Here is a 17,327-nt window from a genome sequence, read left to right as displayed (position 1 = left end):
ATTGACAAACGCCTTCTTGTACAAAGCAGTAGTGCAAATACTGACCAACAATGTGATTCTGTAACTTGCTTTTTAAAAGTACAGCAACTACTTGCTCAGTCCTTTATTCTAAAACAGTCCTTTCCCCAATTCAGTCCACAATTGAAAAAAATGTAAAATAAAAATAAATACTTTCTACAGGTACGTTATAAATATGTAAAAGGAAAGGAACTTGTCCCTATGTTTAATTTAACACTTGTCCTGACCCTCAGATGAAACTGACAATGGTTGCATTAAGAGCAAGGTCATCTGAGAACATACAGGAAACAATGCCTCATCAACTATCTTTACACAAGCTAACAATAACTTTATTCAAATCCAACAGATATAGATCCCGGCAATGGAAAATCTCACAGCCAAAGACTTTTTTTAAATTGTTGTATTTACACCTATAAGCATGATAGAAGTGCATTACAGTCATGCATGAATTAACCACAACAAAATAACTTGCCAGATTAGAATTTATTATGCACAAGCATGATAAATGAAAGGCTCACAAATCTTATCAAACTCTCGTAGGGCACACTGCATATAATTAATATTTGCAGTTCTTGAACAATATTAATTTGCTAAATTTAATCATATTTTAATCTCTCCCAGTTTGGCAGCAACAGGATTTAAATTTCTAGCAATGAATTAAAATTTTCAATTAGACATTCTGAGTAACGATGAAACACTGGAGACAGACTGAGTTTTTTTAAACATGGCTTAAATGGCAATTTTAAAGGGATTCTCTGAATTCAGGGAGAGATGAACAATATCTGCTGTATTGGATCTCCATTTCTACATGGTGATCCAGGATACGAGATCATCTTGCTAGCAAACCATAAAGGTCAGTGTCTCTTATGCTGAATGGGGACATTAACATACACAAAAACTGCATTTATGTAGCACCTTTTACATAATAAAAGGCTGCAAGGTGTTTCACAGGAGCATCAACGAGGAAAATTTCACATCAATTCAAAACTGGAAGAACCAGGGCAGCTAATTCAACTCAGAGATAATGGGAACTGCAGATGCTAGAGAATCCAAGATAACAAAGTGTGGGGCTGGATGAACACAGCAGGCCAAAGCGACTAATTCAACTATTGGCTCGAAGAGGAATCTTAAAACAAAGAAGAGCAGAGAATCAGAGAGGGTTATCAAGGTGATTCAAGACATTAGTGCACCATGCAGTGAAGGAGCGCTCACAACTGGTACAGTAAAGGTAGTAGCTCTAGAATTAGATCCAGAATTAGAGAAATGCATGATTCTCAAAGGTTTTAAGGGCTGGAAGAAGTTACAGAGAGTTAAAAAAACGGGCAAATCATGGGAGGAGTTGACTTTGAGAAGTATGATGGAAGTTGATAACATATTATTGTTTGGATTTTTGTTTTTAGTCTGTGAAGGCAACTTATATTTTTAAAGGAAAGTAATTTACACCACACAAATGCCCGGCAACCACCATCTCCAATAAGAGACAAACTAATCACCCTCCCTTGATATTCAATAGTGTTACCATCACTGATCCTTTACTACCATCATCCTGGACGTTACCACTGACCAGAAACTCAACTAGGCTCACGTATAAACACAGTGGTGACAAGAACAGGTGACAGACCTAGGAATATTGTGGTGAGTAACTCACCTCCTGACGCCCCAGAGTCTGTTCATCAACTACAAAAGTCAGGAATGCAATGGAATACTTCCCATTTGCCTGGATGAATGCAACTTAGTAGCAGCAGTGTACTATCAACAAGATATCTTCAAAAATTCACCGAAGGTCCTTAGAGAGCACCTTCCAAACCCAAAACCACTTCCATCTAAAAGGACAAGGGCAGTAAATACATCGGAACACCACCAGCTGCAAGTTCCCCTCCAATACACTCATCATCCTGACTTGGAAATATATTGCTTTTCTTTCATTGTTGCTGGGTCAAGATCGCGGAACTCCCTCCCTCAGGGCATTGTGAGTCAACATATAGCATGTGGACTGCAGTGGTTCAGGAAGGCAGCTCACCATCATCTTCTCAAGGGCAACTAGGGATGGGCAATAAATGTTGGCCCAGTCAGCAACACTCACATGCCACAAATGATTTTTAAAAATATTTTGAACTCAGTGTCCAAAACAGCATTTTCAAGAATGCATTTAAACTTAGTTAAACAACTAGCAAGCTAGCAGGGGAGAAAATTACTGGGATAATTATTAAGTTGAATTTCTAATGAGCTATAAAAGAGACAGATGGCCAGGGACCACAAGTAGTTTGAATTCAGAAGAAATTCTAGCAGAAGGGCAGTTGTTTTTAGTTTATACAAGTTTTCAAGCCAACAGAACTGGGAAGATGTCTTATGCTGGGTTAGCAGTTCTACACGATAGGGCTGGATTTTTCTTCACTTCATTGAGGAAGTGTTAATGGGTTAGCATATGTGAGTGAGACAGAGAGAATTACATCTGGGGAATGAGCAGAAAGTTAAAAAGTTGTGACCTCATTGGTTGATTATGAATTTTAAAGTGAAGCTAGGGCTGATAATTCAATGGGTTGAGGATCTGCAAAGATTATTGCTGAGAAAAAAAAATGAATCTCGCACTTTCTGTTTGTGATAAGAGCTTTAATATATTTTGTATATAGAGTTTGTTCCTTTTGTGTAATAAACTCCTGTTCTTTCTCTAAAAGTACACTGATCTTGTAACTGACCGACATGGCGCCAAATCACAAAAATAAAATTTATGGTTGATCAAGCCAGATTTTAGTCTGGAATCTGACTTGTCTGGTATTATCAGCTGGGTTCATACATTGCACTTGGAATGAATGTCGTTCAGTGAGTACAGTGGGTCCAAATTAGGAAAACTGCAGAACAGTGGGGGCTCAGTTCGCACTGATGGAAGAATACAGGCTGTGTGATTGCCAGGAAAATATTGAAAAAGTTGAAATTAAAGATAAGAAATACACGGTCAGAAATAAATTAAGAAGGTGAAAGTAGGTGGTCTTAATGATGCAGAGGATTTAGTGTCATTGTGCTGTATTGGGCAGAAAAAGAGGCCATTTGGTCCATCAAAGCTATGCCAGTTTCTGTACAACAGTCCAGTCATTTCCAATCATCTCTTCTACCCAGGAGTCCCTCAAGTGACAAGTCCCTTTCAAAACTGTTACTGATTTCCTTTACCACCACTCTCATACACCTTCACAACCACTCGCTGTGTAAAACATTCTACTTTGGTAAAGACTGTCTCTTTCTATTTGTTTTATTTTTGATTGTGGACCAAAAGTGGAAAACGGCTGTTTTAAAACCCACGACTGTGGAAGCAATTGTTGTGCTTTTAAAAAACAAGTTACTGAATGTCATTGCATATGGTGTTATACTGCTGCTTTATTCAAGCAATGGGGAAGATGTTTGCAGATGAGCTGGCACCAGGGAGTGTATACAAAGTGAGACTCAGCTGATAATAGCATTGGAGTTCAAACCAGTTGTGGATGCCACGGGTTATCAGCCTGACCATAAGTATCTGGTTGGCTCCTAGTTAGCTAACAGCTTGTGGATATGCACAATACTGGCAAAAGCCTTGGGATTGCTGTAAAGGACAGTGGGTGTGTCTTTCTCTCCAGTAAAATACCTAAAGTCTACAGAAGGATTATTTTACCTCACCATTTGCAGCAAGTTGTGCTCTTTAACTAGTAATTGAGAGACTTTGAACCACAAGCAGTTACTCCTGTGAAGGAGTGGACCAAGTGCTGAAGAATAGAGACAGAAGAACAGCAAGTCACGGCAAACAAAAGGATCATCTCAGCAAACTCAATGGACTGGCATCATTGAACTGCTTCCCCAGTTTTGTTCCTTCCACTTATAACATCAATGTGTTTCTGTTTCTCTGTGTCAGTCTGTGTATGTGTGTAGGGGTATCAGAAGGGAGTCAGCGTTTAACTGGTGCAATTGTATGCCGACAGTTCTTAGTTAAAATCTACTTATTTGTAAGAAAGTTAGTTCTTGTCAAGGACAGAAACCTGGTCATCATTTCTGTTAACCTGAGTCTACCTGAGCGGTAAATTGGAGACCTTGAATACTTGGACAAGATCTTTAACTTTTGTGATAACTTCAGGAATAATGCAGCTGGGTTTCCAGTGTGCTTACCCCAGTGAGGACTAACACGTTCCATCACAATATAGGCCTGGCTCAAAACCTCAAATCCGTGTCCCATCATAGAGTTTACTTAACCGCACGGTGAAAGCTTACTTCAGAACACTGACACCATAAGACATAGGAGTGGAAGTAAGGCCATTCGGCCCATCAAGTCCACTCCGCCATTTAAATCATGGCTGATGGGCATTTCAACTCCACTTCCCTGCACACTCCCCGTAGCCCTTGATTCCTTCTGAAATCAAGAATTTGTCGATCTCTGCCTTGAAGGCATCCAATGTCCCGGCCTCCACTGCACTCCGTGGCAATGAATTCCACAAGCTGTGAACTGTCAGGCTGAGGTGGAATTGATGGAAATAAAATGGGCACTTAATGCTAACAGGAGACACACTGCAGGATAGGACAGGAAAGAGTCATTCCAGTGATTCCTGGAAGTGTCCAAACCTGATTTATTCTTGTATTCAATATCAAAGCCAAGGATCAGGCTGTTTCCATCGAATCTTTGAGTCCAGCGGAGATTCATGCTACGTGCCTTCACCTCTCTGATCTCCAGCTCAGGTGGGTCAGGCGGCTCTGCAGAAAGGGAAGTTAAACAAGTGTATGAGTGAGTTAACTCTTTCATGCCAAGCTTTCTTGTTTCTGCTCATAGCCTAGCTATGATATCTATACTTCGCACTTTACGGATGCTGTCTATACACTTCAGTATCTCCTAATCATGGCATACTCCCTCATCTTGTTTATCCTGTAAGGATTGAATCCCATTTGCCATTGTCCTGCCCACCTGACCAGTCCACTCTGAGCATACAGAAGTTAAAAGTACGACAGCACTTTTCATTCTCCACCATGAGCTGAAACATTCTACAACCGGTAAATTATATTACAATATTCAATGTACACACCACTGTTTGTTACGTTGGGTCCAAAGCCAATGATTCCAACTTTCCTGGGTCAGATCTTAGGTGATCATGACGAGCAATGAAGTTTATTGTTTTACCGTTGGCATCAGCTGGTTTGGACAGCTGGTTTTCAATGCAAAGTAGCACCGACAGTGTAGGTTCAATTCCTGCAAAAGACTTTTCTTAAATTCTCCCGACATCTGAGGCATGGTGACCCTTAGGTTAAACCACCACGAGTCTTCTCTCTTGGTACTGAGAGAGCAGCCCTCTGGTCCAGTGGGACTATGGTGACTTTAAGTGAACCTATTGTTTTACTAACCTCTGCTTATCAAGAAATTTGAGACATGGATAAATATTATGAACGGTTGACCTTTGACTTTTAAGTAACTATCTTTTACCTCAGTAAACACAGTGCTGAAATAATATACAAGCTAATGAATCAGAAATAAATCTAGGGTGCAATTGCAAAGAAATTGATAACACAATGCATGCGTATGCATTAGAACCAGTAATAATTATGGTGACAAAAGAATCGATAACTAGAGTTATATACTATTGCAACAGTGAAGTCTTACTAGAGCTTTCTCAAATACACACTTTCAATTTTGAACTTCTTTCAACAATCTGAGCCCATTTTCTGGTGATATTCTCAATGACTTTCCTGAGCCTTTCTGGACAAAACCAATTGAGTGGTTGTAAATATTAGGTGCAGATTCTTGAGGAGCTACATTGCATAGAAAGTCGGATTAAAATACTTCTCACCTTAAGCTGAAATTGTGCTGAGGGAACAGAATTGAAAGAGTGTAAACATGCTGTGCCTACTGTTGTGAATATCAACAGCCTTCCTGTGTTGTCGAAATGCATCAAACAAGCGAGGCATGTGTGTAAACATAACAAATGGAGTACCTTGAACCGTGAGTTGAATGAGCCCTCGGTCCTCTCCATAGGAATTGATTGCATGGCAAGAGAAGAAGCCAGAATCGCCTCGGTCAGCAGGTGTGATCTGCAGAAGATAGTCAAGCAAGTAATCAGGCAGAAATTTATCATCGTACTATACTGCATGCTCTGACACTTAAAAAAAGATGCCTCACACAGACTACAATGTATAATGTGTGCATTACGTCTACAAACATTATTGACAAACACTGAGTGCCAGCTCTGTCCAAAGGTGCATGAAGTGCTCAGAGTCAGCACCAACTTTGAACAAGTATCTCATCCAAAATGAATTCTGCAACAGACAGCAAAATCCTGGATGTGGAATGTGTGTAGGCTGTAGATTGGAGCTAAAATTGAACCTTACACTCATGTTCTGGGTGGAAAATATGTTCAAGGAAAGTCCAACTTGAGGAAACAATATCCTGTTCCCTTACAGCAGTGGAAGCAGAGCAGATGCCAAATTGGTATCAGAACTGTAGAAGTAATCAAGAAATTACTTTGCCTTGAATGCAGTAAACTTTGGCGCCAGCTACTATTATGATTATCCTGCCTACATGTGGCCTAACCAGAAATTCTTAGAGGGGCAAAAAGGTAGCATTGTAAAGGGTCAATTGTTGAGACAGGAGAAGAATTTCACGTTAAGACAGTTAGGGTACTGCCAGCCACTACTACCCTTTCATGGACCCTTAGCTGGCATCACACTGCATTAGAGCTTTGAAGGTCCTTTGCAGTAGCAGAGGCATTTACCACTCTCAATTAACTGGCACTGAAGAGGGTTTGCACACTAGCCCTGAAATGCTTCCTCTGCATATTACTGACTTTCCACCCTGTAGGGCGAAGGCCATCAGGTCCAAACTAAGCCTCCAAACATCCCCCTACCCCATCCCTGTAACCCAGCATTTCTCATGGCCAACCAACCAAACCTGCACATCTCTGGGTTGTGGGAGAAAACCGGAGCACCCAGAGGAAACCCACACGGACACAGGGAAAACATGCAAACTCCACACAGACATTCTCCAAAGGGTGGAATTGAACTGGGGTCCCTAGTGCTGTGAGGCAGAAATGCTACTGAGCTACCGTGCTACCCTATTTTCCCCAATTTCGTCTTGAGAGGAAAGCCTGAAATTTCTTGCATAGGTGTATCCAGTGCAAGTTGCAACAAAATTTCCCAAAATCTCGATGGCAAAGTAAACAAGAATCCATCTGATTATGACAGCCTGTGAAAAATGTGAGCAGAGGTAAAGTCAGATTCCCTTTTTAAAAAATTTTATTTACGCCAAGAAATGAAAATTTGGAGCCATTAAGCCATTCTTCAGGCAGAGTAGGCACAGTATTTTTAAGAAAAGGCACCACGGAGACCTTGAAATTTGTAATCTAATCATTTTCTTTTGTGGTAAAATTGTATACGTAGATGCAGAAAATCCAGCGCATGTCTCAGAGCTGTGATATCCAAATATTTAATCATTTAAAATAGAATTTGCCTTAAAAAACATGATCTTGGGTCTTGCTGTACCTAAAATTTTGTGAGTAAATTAAATTTAGACCTGGAGTAGATACAAAAAAGTCAAATTCTCTGGTCTCCTGTATAAGGGCAGAGCTATACAATCAATGAATGGCAGAGGACGGTGGCACACAGTTTAACTGAATTGCTGCTAGATTGAGGACATTCAGGTGTAGCGTAAAAATGTTCATAAGTTATTTATCTCCAAATCTCCTGGATCCTTTATACTGAAAACTAACCTCTGTATATGTACCCTGCTGCTTCAGCATGCGATTTGAGAAAATTCTAGGCTAGAGTGTCTGACCACCCTTTGCTCACCTTCTTGTAACTACCTGCTCTAGTTATGGGAGGCAATGGCCTCATCACTGGGGCTGTAAATGTGGGGACATGGATTCAAATCCTACTATGGCAGTTAGTGGAATTTGCATTCAATTTTTAAAAAAAACTGGAATTAAGAGTCTAATGACGAACATGAATCCACTGTCAATTTTCAGAGCAAAAACCCATCTGGCTTGGTTAGCACTGCGGCCTGACAACACCAGGGAGCTGGGTTTGATTCCACCTTTGGGTGAATGTCTGTGTGGAGTTTGTACATTTTCCACGTGTCTGTGTGGGTTTCCTCTGGGCACTCTGATCTCCGCCCACAGTCCAAAGACGTGCAGGTTAGGTCAACTGGGCATGGGAACTGTAGCATTACAGGGATAGGTCTGGGTGGGATGCTTTTTGGAGGGTCAGGGTGGACTCATTGAGGTGAATGGCCTGCTTCCATACCGTACAGGCTCTATGCTGTCAGGATTCGTCATTCAGAAGTAGGAAGGTTTAAATCTATTATTCAGCCCGCAGTTGTGTGTATAACTTTCCTTGCATTAAGGCTTTCACCAGTCTTTGTAGTGCAATGATTTAAGATAAGGTGTCCCTCGAGGATTGATAGATGTGGATAGAAAGCAATGCTCCTCTGTCATCATCCCCAGGGAGGAGCATCCTACAATTCTGAAAAAATTAATGTGTTGGGTTTGGGTGAAAGCGAGAAAGTCAGCAGTTACATTCCGATGAGGTGCCCTCTTGAATTCATGTTGTGGAGATATAACTGTGTTTCTTGTTTCTGCTAATAGCCTAGCTATGATATCTATACTTCGTACTTTAGTGTTACTAGATTATAATGTATTTTTCTATTGTGATTTGATACAACAATGTGACTTGCTTGGCCATTTCAGAAGCCAGTGAAGAATCCAATCAGCGTGCTGTCAGTTTAGAGTGACAGGGAAAGCAAACTGAGTGAGAAAGATATCATGAGGTAGATAGATTCTTATGGCAATCCAGCAGTTTTCATGATCACCATTACTGAGGTTAGCTTTTTATTCCAGATTTATTTATTTCAAGTCTTTTAGCTTCCTTGGTACAAGCTATTGAGAGAGTCATACAAACATCAGGAGGTTAGGAAGTCCCACGCTTCTGTAAGCTACACTGCCATCAAACCATGCATTAAAAAAGATCTTGCAAGTTGCTCATTAATATAATACTGAAGACCCCTGGGAGTTAGCAAAGTTTTCACTGAGGGCATTGTTAGGGATGAGTCTATAATGTGCTTCAGCTGAGCACATAGCTCCTTTAAAATCTGCATACTGAGTTCATTTATTTTTCCCAGATTTTTGATTTTCATAGAATCCCTACAGTGTAGAGGCAGGCCATTCAGCCCATTGACTCCGCATAGGTACCCTTCCAATTTCAAAGATGAATGACAACTCAGCTACAAGCGCAGCAGGAGTGACCCCATTTAGAACATCACCTTTGAGAGTCTCGCAAAATAGAAGTGAGTTTTTAAAATAATCACAGAGCAGGCAAAAACAATTGGTTACATATCAGGTTGCTGGATAGTTCGATGAAACATTTAATGCGGTCAATTCATCTTCAGCATTGGAACTCTCCGTCCATTGAAAGCCTTGGATCAATTTTAATCAGTGCTGAGGCATTTCTCACTTGTGATTCATGTTCAGTCTTAATCAGATCTTCCAACTTTAGGAAGCTCTGTGCTGATTAGAACAGAACTTCAGCAGGATACTGTGGGTTGTGGCTAAGGAGTGACTTTCTCAACAATAGCTTCTTGTTCCTTCCCATGGTGCGCAGAGAGCAGAGTTATAGAAGCAATGTTTCATTCTAGCCAAGGAGTTAAAACGGCTCTTGGGTAAATCTTCAACTGTAGTTTTGGCTGCGTGATGAAAAGATTTCCATCTTTTGATGTAAACTGTGTGGCTTGCCACTTGTTATCATTTTTCAATGGGAAGGCTGCCGTGTCTTGGCCAAGATTTTGACTTCCACATGGTTTTGCTGATCATACGTGTCTCTACTCACCTTTACATAGTTAAAGTGCTATTTTTTCAGCCACTGATAAAGATTTCTCCTTAAAATGCCTGCCATAACTATTAGACAATGGCTTTGGGGGTGAAAGTTTAGGAACGTAAGACATCAGGACGTTTGTCTGAGCTTCGTCGGAGGCTCACTGATGATGTTACCTAGAATGGTGACGAAACGTCTGAAAACTAACCTTCCAGCTCAGCGAGCAAACTCACATCCAGAAGTTTGTCTGTTTTAAAATATCCCATTGGTGCGGTGATGTCCCCTTAAATAAACTCATTATTTTCTGCATCGTCAAAACTATGGAACCCATCCCATTCTCCAAGGGGTTTAAAACCCAACTCGGGCATTACTCCTTCTTGATTAACTCCACCTTCTAGCATAACTCATTTATAACCTCAGGGGTTTTTGCACATTGAACTTTGACCTTTTACTTAGATATCACAAGATTAAGTAGCTCTGCTGAATGGACTCAAACTACAGAAAAATACATAATGAATTTATCCGAGAAGGGCACGGTTTGCAGTATTGGTGTCGAAATCATCAAGACACATGTTTTAATGATAGCAAAAGTGGATAACATTTCACATAATATGGAGCTGACAAAACTGAAACTGGCCACTCAGCCCAGCTGACGTATGCTAGTATTTATGGTCTACATAAGCTCCTCTGATCGCTCTTCACCTGGGTCGATTAGCATAACCCCACTCTCTATCTCATGTTCATTTAGCTTCCTTTTAAATGCATCATAGCTATTCACTTTATTCCATGTAAGTTCCACATTTTCATCATTTTGTGGGCACAGGCATTTCTCCTGATTTGCTTATTGGACTCATTAGTGACAATAATTCATATATGTCATATCTAGATTTGGACTCTCCTACTATTGAAACATTTTCTCCACATCATTGTACGGCCATAGCATGGTAACTCAGAGCTTAGCACTGCTGCCTCACAGCACTAGGGGCCCAGATTTGATTCCATCTTTGGGCAACTGTCTATGTGGAGTCTGCACATTCTCCCCGTGTCTGCGTGGGTTTCCTCTGGGTGCTCCAGTTTCCTCCCACAGCCCAAAGATGTGCAGGTCAGGTGGATTGGCTATGGGAAATGACGGGTTACAGGGATAGGGTAGGGGGATGGCATGCTCTTAAGAGGGTCAGTGCACACTTGATGGGCTGAATGCCCTGCTTCCATGCTGTAGGTATTCTATGATTCTATTCTATGAAATGGTCTGCTTCTGTAGTGTAGGGCTTCCATGATATCAATAAATCTTTGTTTTAAAGCATTAGATGATCAGTTTAACTATAACTGGATGCTGCTCAGGCTATGGAACCTGACAACATTCCAGCAATATTACTGAAGGTCCCTGCTCTAGAACTAGCCATGACCCTAGCTAAGCTGTTCCAGTACAGCGACAACACTGGCACCTACCCATCAACATGCAAAAATGTGGTGTCTGCACTCAAGAGTAGGATAATTCCAACCAGCGTCAACTACTGCTCCAACAATCTACTGTCCCAACAATCTGTTCGTGATCATCAGCAAAGTGATGGAAGACATCATCAACACTGTTATCAAATGCCCTTGAATAGGCTGCTCACTGCCATTCAGGGGCACACAGCTCTTGAATGCATTATAGCATTTGTCCAGATACGGACAAAAGAACTGAACTCTGAATGTGAGATGAAAACGACTGCTCTTGACATTTGATCAAGTATGTTATTAAGGAATCCAAGTAAAATTGGTGTCAATGGGAATCAGGAGAAATTCTCTTTGCTGTTTGGAATTGTACCTGTCACAAAAGAAGATGCTTGTGGTTGTTAGATTCATCTCTGTCCCAGGACAGGACAACAAGAATACATTGTGTGGTGCCCCACGCCGAACCAACTTCAGCTGCTTCACTAATGACCTGCCCTCCACCACTCAGTCAAAAGTGGAGATGTTCACTGAATAATCAGCACCACTCACAATTCCTCAAAAAATGAAGCAATCTCTGCCTCTCTTGCAGCAAGATCTAGGTCTGGAAGTAATGTTTGTAAGTAATATTTGTGTCTCACAAATGACAGGCGATGACCATTTCCTAAAAGAGAGAATCAATACATTGATGTTCAATGGCATTCCTATTGCTGATTCCCCACTATCACATCCTGAGGGTTACCATTGGCCAGATACTGAAGTGCCAGCCATTTAAATATTGTGACAACAGGAGCAAATAAAAGACTAGGGAGTCTTGACAAATAAATCCTGTATCACCAGTGCCCACAGACAAGACATAGTAAGGAGTGTGATAGAATATTTACCACTTGCCTGGACGGGTGCAGCCACACTCAAGAAGCCTGGCACCAACCAGAGCAAAGCAACCCATCTGATTGGTACTACATCTATCATCTTTAACTTTGACTCCCTTCACCACAGATGCAGCGCGGAAGCAGGCCATTCAGCTCAAAAGTCCACGCTAACCTTCTTAAGAGCATCCCAGCCCCTACTGTATTCCCGTAATCTCACATTTCCCATGACCAACCCAACTGACCTGCACATCTTTGGGCTGTGGCATCATTGTGCACAATCTTCAAGGAGGTGTGGCATGAGGTTGCCAACTCCACAACCTCCACCACCGCGAAGCAGTGATCCATGGGAACACCACCACCAGCAAGTTCCCCTCCAAGTCATGCACCATCCCGACTTGTAACTATATCACTGTTTCTTCACTGTCATTGGCTCAAAATCATGGAACTCCTATTGTAACAGCACTGTTGGCGTACCTATACACCAATTACTGCAGCTCACCACCTTCTCCAGGGCCCTTATGAATGGGCAATAAATGATGCCCTAGCCAGTGATGCACACATCACATGAGCAATTAAAAAGTATACTTACTTTCAGCGTTGAAACAACCTCTTCGCCATTGTCCTTCGTAGCCACTGAATACCGGAACATTCTGTCTGGGTCAATTACAGTGTCCTCCTTCTCCCAGCGAATAATGATTGGTCGCTCTCCACGGGCAGTGCAATTCAGCTCCTTGTTCTGGCCTTTAATGGCAATGGTGGTGTTGGGGTGGGAAGTAATCATTGCTGGGACTAGGATAAAGAGAGACAAAATCTTTTCAGCCAAAATAAGAAAGAGACCCTATTTAAGGAGGCAATGGGAGTACACACATTGACCATAACCCTATGTATGGCCAATCTAGCGTCGCTATCATTAGTCAAGAGTATAACTGCACACAGTTTGATGCTAACTTCTTTCTTTTTAAACAAAATACATGTATTTATTTGTAGGATGTAGACACTGCTGTTAATTCCAACGTTTACTTTTATTCCCTAGAACCCCTTGAAACATAGAACTCTATAGTGTGGAAGCCGGCCATTCAGCCATTGCGTGCACACTGACCCTCTGGGGAGCATCATCACAGTCCCAGCCCCCTACCCTATCCCCATAGCCCTACCTCTTCCAAGACAAATCTATTTATCCTACATATCCCTGGACACTATGAGCAACTTATCCTGACGAATCCACCTAACCTGTACATCTTTCGGCTATGGGAGCAAAGTGGAGCAGCAGGAGGAAACCCACACAGACACAGGGAGACTATGCAAACTCCACATAAACAGTCACCCACGACTGGAATCGAACCCACGTCACTGGCACTAACGGTGCTAACCACTGAGCAACTGTGCTTCCCCAGGTTGGTAGCAAGCTGTCTTCTCAGATCATTCTAATTCACGTTTCCACAGCTCTGTTGAGAGAGAGTTTTGAACCAATGATAATAAAGGGACAACGGATACATGGTCAAGTCAGGATGCTGTGTGACCTAAAGGAAACTATATCACAAGGGAATGAGTTTCATGTTCCAATTTTTACAACAGTGGATATCATGGGCCAGCCTTTAAAAGTACAGTAGGGAATTCAATGCCTGGATAAATCGCAGGTTCCAAACCTGTGCTGTAATTGTGTCACTTATGTAGTACCAAGCACATTCAGGCAGTGGGCATAGCAAAGGTAGGTGGTGCCCATGATGGGCTTGCTGCTGCCTTGCACTGGCTTAAAACATCCTGACAAACATCACTGTGGAAACACCATCACCACATGGACTGGCATGGGCCAAGAAAACAGCTCACCACCACCACTTTAAGATGACATGAGGATGGGGAATAAGTGTTGGGATGGTCAGCAATGCCTTGTTAAATAGAGTGAGCTCCTCAGAGGTCAAGATAAAGGGGAGTGCCCATGCAAGGAAAGAGAGAGTTACAGCGTTCAACCTCCTGGCACCAATAGGCTCATGAAGCAGTAGCTCTCAATTGATTTAAAAAGAATTCAGATGCCCTTGCAATAAACCTGACAGCATGAGCATGCGTGAGAGTTTGAGTTTGCCAATTTTCTTTTGAAAATATCGCTCTTGCCATTCTGTACTTAGCAACAAGCTCCTATAAGTGTTTAATAGGTCATTAAATCAAAGGCATGTAGGCTCGCTCTACCAGCACTTTGAAAATTGTAAACTATCCCTGAGGCATTGCAATATGGAGACATCTTCTGAGACTGCAATTTTCAAATTGTCCCAATCTTGCTAAGCTCCCACTTCACCGCTGCTAAACTGAGATGGGTCCCACAAGAACAGAGGGAAATACTCAAAAACAATTGCCCCAGGCTGCTCTTACATAGCTCAGGGGAAATATAATCAGAATTTTTCTTAATTTTTGTGGGATGTGGCAAGACTTGTTAGCCATCCTTTAACTGGCCTAGAACTGAGTAGCTCTCAGGGCCATTTCAGAGGGCAGTTAAGTGTCAACCACATTGCTGTGGGTTTGGAGTCATATGTCGGCCAGACCGGGTGGGGATGGAAGTTTTCCTTCCTCAGAGAGTGTCAGTGAAGTACATGTGCTGTTACAACAATTCGTGACAGTTGCCATGATCACCATTATTGGCAATAGTTTCATTTTGCAGATTTATTTATTAATTAAACCTGTGTCCCCATAGCATTAGTTTGAGACTTTCCATTATGAGCCCAGTGCCTTTATCATTATGCCACCTTCTCCCTCTAGCAGATGGTTATCTGTGTATTCCTTTGCCTCTTGACTTTACATCCATAGTGCCAGAGAACAGAATAACTGTTAAATAACCTCTTTCTCCAGTTAAACCCCTTAATAACAGGTACCTGCATAGCCCAACATTTAAGCTCTTTAAAATGTATTCACTCTTCACCTGAACTAATCCAATGAACAGAGGGTGGAACACTAAACAATGCTTCATGAAACGAACATCACTTGTGGTTTCACTTGCAGGAATCAAAAGTGACTCAAGTAGTCAGAAAATTTAATTGCCACACAATACTATTGAACCAAGATGTCTCTAAATCAATTACAGTTAAACAAAATAAAACACGAATGCCACTCAGACAATGTCCAGAAACATTAATAATTCCAGGATAGGATTTTCTAAATTTTTCACAAATCAATTAAACAATTACTGAAACAGTAATGAACAGATCCATTTCGCCTTGCACCTTTCAATACCTGCCTGCATAGCAAGGAACAGCACTCCGTTAATTATCTCAATACGCAATGCAATTGGAGAGCCTTCAATGCAATTTGGTGTCTCTCCAATTGCACTCATTTCTTCCTAGATTTTACACATTATTCTAAACAGAAATGGCTCTGCCAGACAACAGTGGGAACCAGGGGCCACTTGAGCTCCCTCAGCTTTGGGCAGGACTCAAACCTGGGGATTCACCGTCTCCAAACTGACTAACTCTACCGACTTTACACTCGGCAACAATTAGCATGTAAAAAAAAGCTACTGGGAAAATAAATAAGAATAAACAATGAACTGAGCTTGGGGGATTCAGGAAAGATGTAATGTGGAATTACAGTTCTTGATTGCAGAACTAAGGAGCCAGAAAGTTGTAGCTGTTTGCTGTTTTCAGCACATTCTCATCAGCGAGCGGAGATGGCTCCTCTGGAGCACACTTTATTTCAGGTGACCAAGTCAAATAAACTGTTAATTAGCCATAAAAAGTGTCGTTTTTATTTCCAAGAAGATGGTGTTCTTCTCTGGCCAGTCTACTTTAACTCAGCTTCAAATTACCTAAAACAACCTATGCATCAACACACTGTTGTTTAATAATTTCTATTTTTCAGACAAATTTAGACAGCAACCTCTTTTATCCCAGCATGAATTAATGAAAACCTTGCTGTGTTTCTAATTTCAACTTTGTCTAACTTGATCAGACTGGTTTGACAGAGACAGAAGAATATTGCAGCTTACTAAGCAACTTGATACATCTGGAAGGGGAATAGTCTAAAGGCACAAGCAACGGGGCCATAAAAGATAAGAGAAATCAAAGCACTCAAATTAGCTCAAATAGTTAATCTGAAATAAAAGCCCAGCTACCAGATTAAGGAGTGAGTGGAAAGGTGGTTCATTGCCTTGTTAAGTGATTTCCAATGACATGATTGGGGCTGAAATGGGTGACTGGGGGAAATTGCACACAATGAACAATTGCGAATTGGAAACCACTTTCACACAGCTTTCACTCTGAACAACAGCATCAGACATTTGGCCCACGGTACCTGTGCTGGTGCTTTTATGCTTATAATTCCAATCTTCCACTCTTTCATCACAATTCTCTAATTCTTGCTACCCTTCAAGTGCTCTTTTGAAGTTGCTCTTGAATCCAATTGCACCAACTATTCAGGCAACATATTCCAGATTACAACAACTTCCCCATTAAAAAACATTCCTCTAGCTGTCTTTTAGCATTTAGTTTAAGTGTGAGAAACTCGGGTCAGGAACAATTGTGCTAAACTTAAATAAGGGTCATGACAAAAGACTTAAGGCAGAATTAACTGCAGTGGATAGAGAAAGAGGTTTATAAGAAAAGATGGTTGATGAACAATGGGAGTCTTTCGGGGGAGGTGATGGCACAGTACTATTATCACTAGACTGTTAATCCAGAGAGCCAGGTAATGTTCTGGGGACCTTGATTTGAATCCCGCCATGGCAGATGGAATTTGAATTCAATAAAAGTCAGGAATTAGAAGTCTAATAGAAACCATGATTTAATTGTCGATTGTCAGGAAAAACCCATTTGGCTCACTAATGTCCTTTTAAGAAGGAAACTGCCATTTTTACATGTGACTCTAGACCACTGCAATATGGTTGACTCATAACTGCTCTCTGGGCAATTAGGAATGGGCAATAAATGCTGCCTGTCCACCAATGCTCTCATTCTGTGAATGAATACAAAAAAACCCTAACCCTACTGCAGTTCATTACTCAATAATTAACATACGCCTTAGTGGGAAAGAATTCTAAGAAAGGGATAAACTAACCAAGGGAGTTATGGCTAGAATCAAATTGAAAGGAAAAAAACACACAATGCCAATAAGGCTATTGGTAAACTAAAGCACTGGGTCAGTTTTAATAGTCAAGATGACTCCAATAACAGTAAAGCGGGAGAAAATAAACTTTGAGGGCAAACTGGCAAGTAAGATGAA

The 17,327-nt window shown here is 41.3% G+C and overlaps 1 protein-coding gene across 4 annotated transcripts in view; it reads right to left on the bottom strand.

The window, feature by feature from the left end:
- The window catches only part of dscaml1 (Down syndrome cell adhesion molecule like 1), a 564,629-nt gene that overhangs the window by 141,444 nt on the left and 405,858 nt on the right, over window positions 1–17,327 (bottom strand). For all 4 annotated transcript variants that reach the window (XM_059638968.1, XM_048562212.2, XM_059638969.1 and 1 more), the window contains 3 exons: window positions 12,715–12,914; window positions 5,955–6,051; window positions 4,597–4,725 (listed from right to left, as the gene is read on the bottom strand). In XM_059638968.1, coding sequence (XP_059494951.1) covers window positions 4,597–4,725; window positions 5,955–6,051; window positions 12,715–12,914 — 426 coding nt within the window. The remainder of the gene's footprint in view (window positions 1–4,596; window positions 4,726–5,954; window positions 6,052–12,714; window positions 12,915–17,327) is intronic.

Source organism: Stegostoma tigrinum, chromosome 32, assembly GCF_030684315.1.
Source record: "Stegostoma tigrinum isolate sSteTig4 chromosome 32, sSteTig4.hap1, whole genome shotgun sequence".
In the NCBI taxonomy this organism is placed as follows: Eukaryota; Metazoa; Chordata; class Chondrichthyes; order Orectolobiformes; family Stegostomatidae; genus Stegostoma; species Stegostoma tigrinum.
This window is presented reverse-complemented; position numbering and strand designations above follow the sequence as displayed.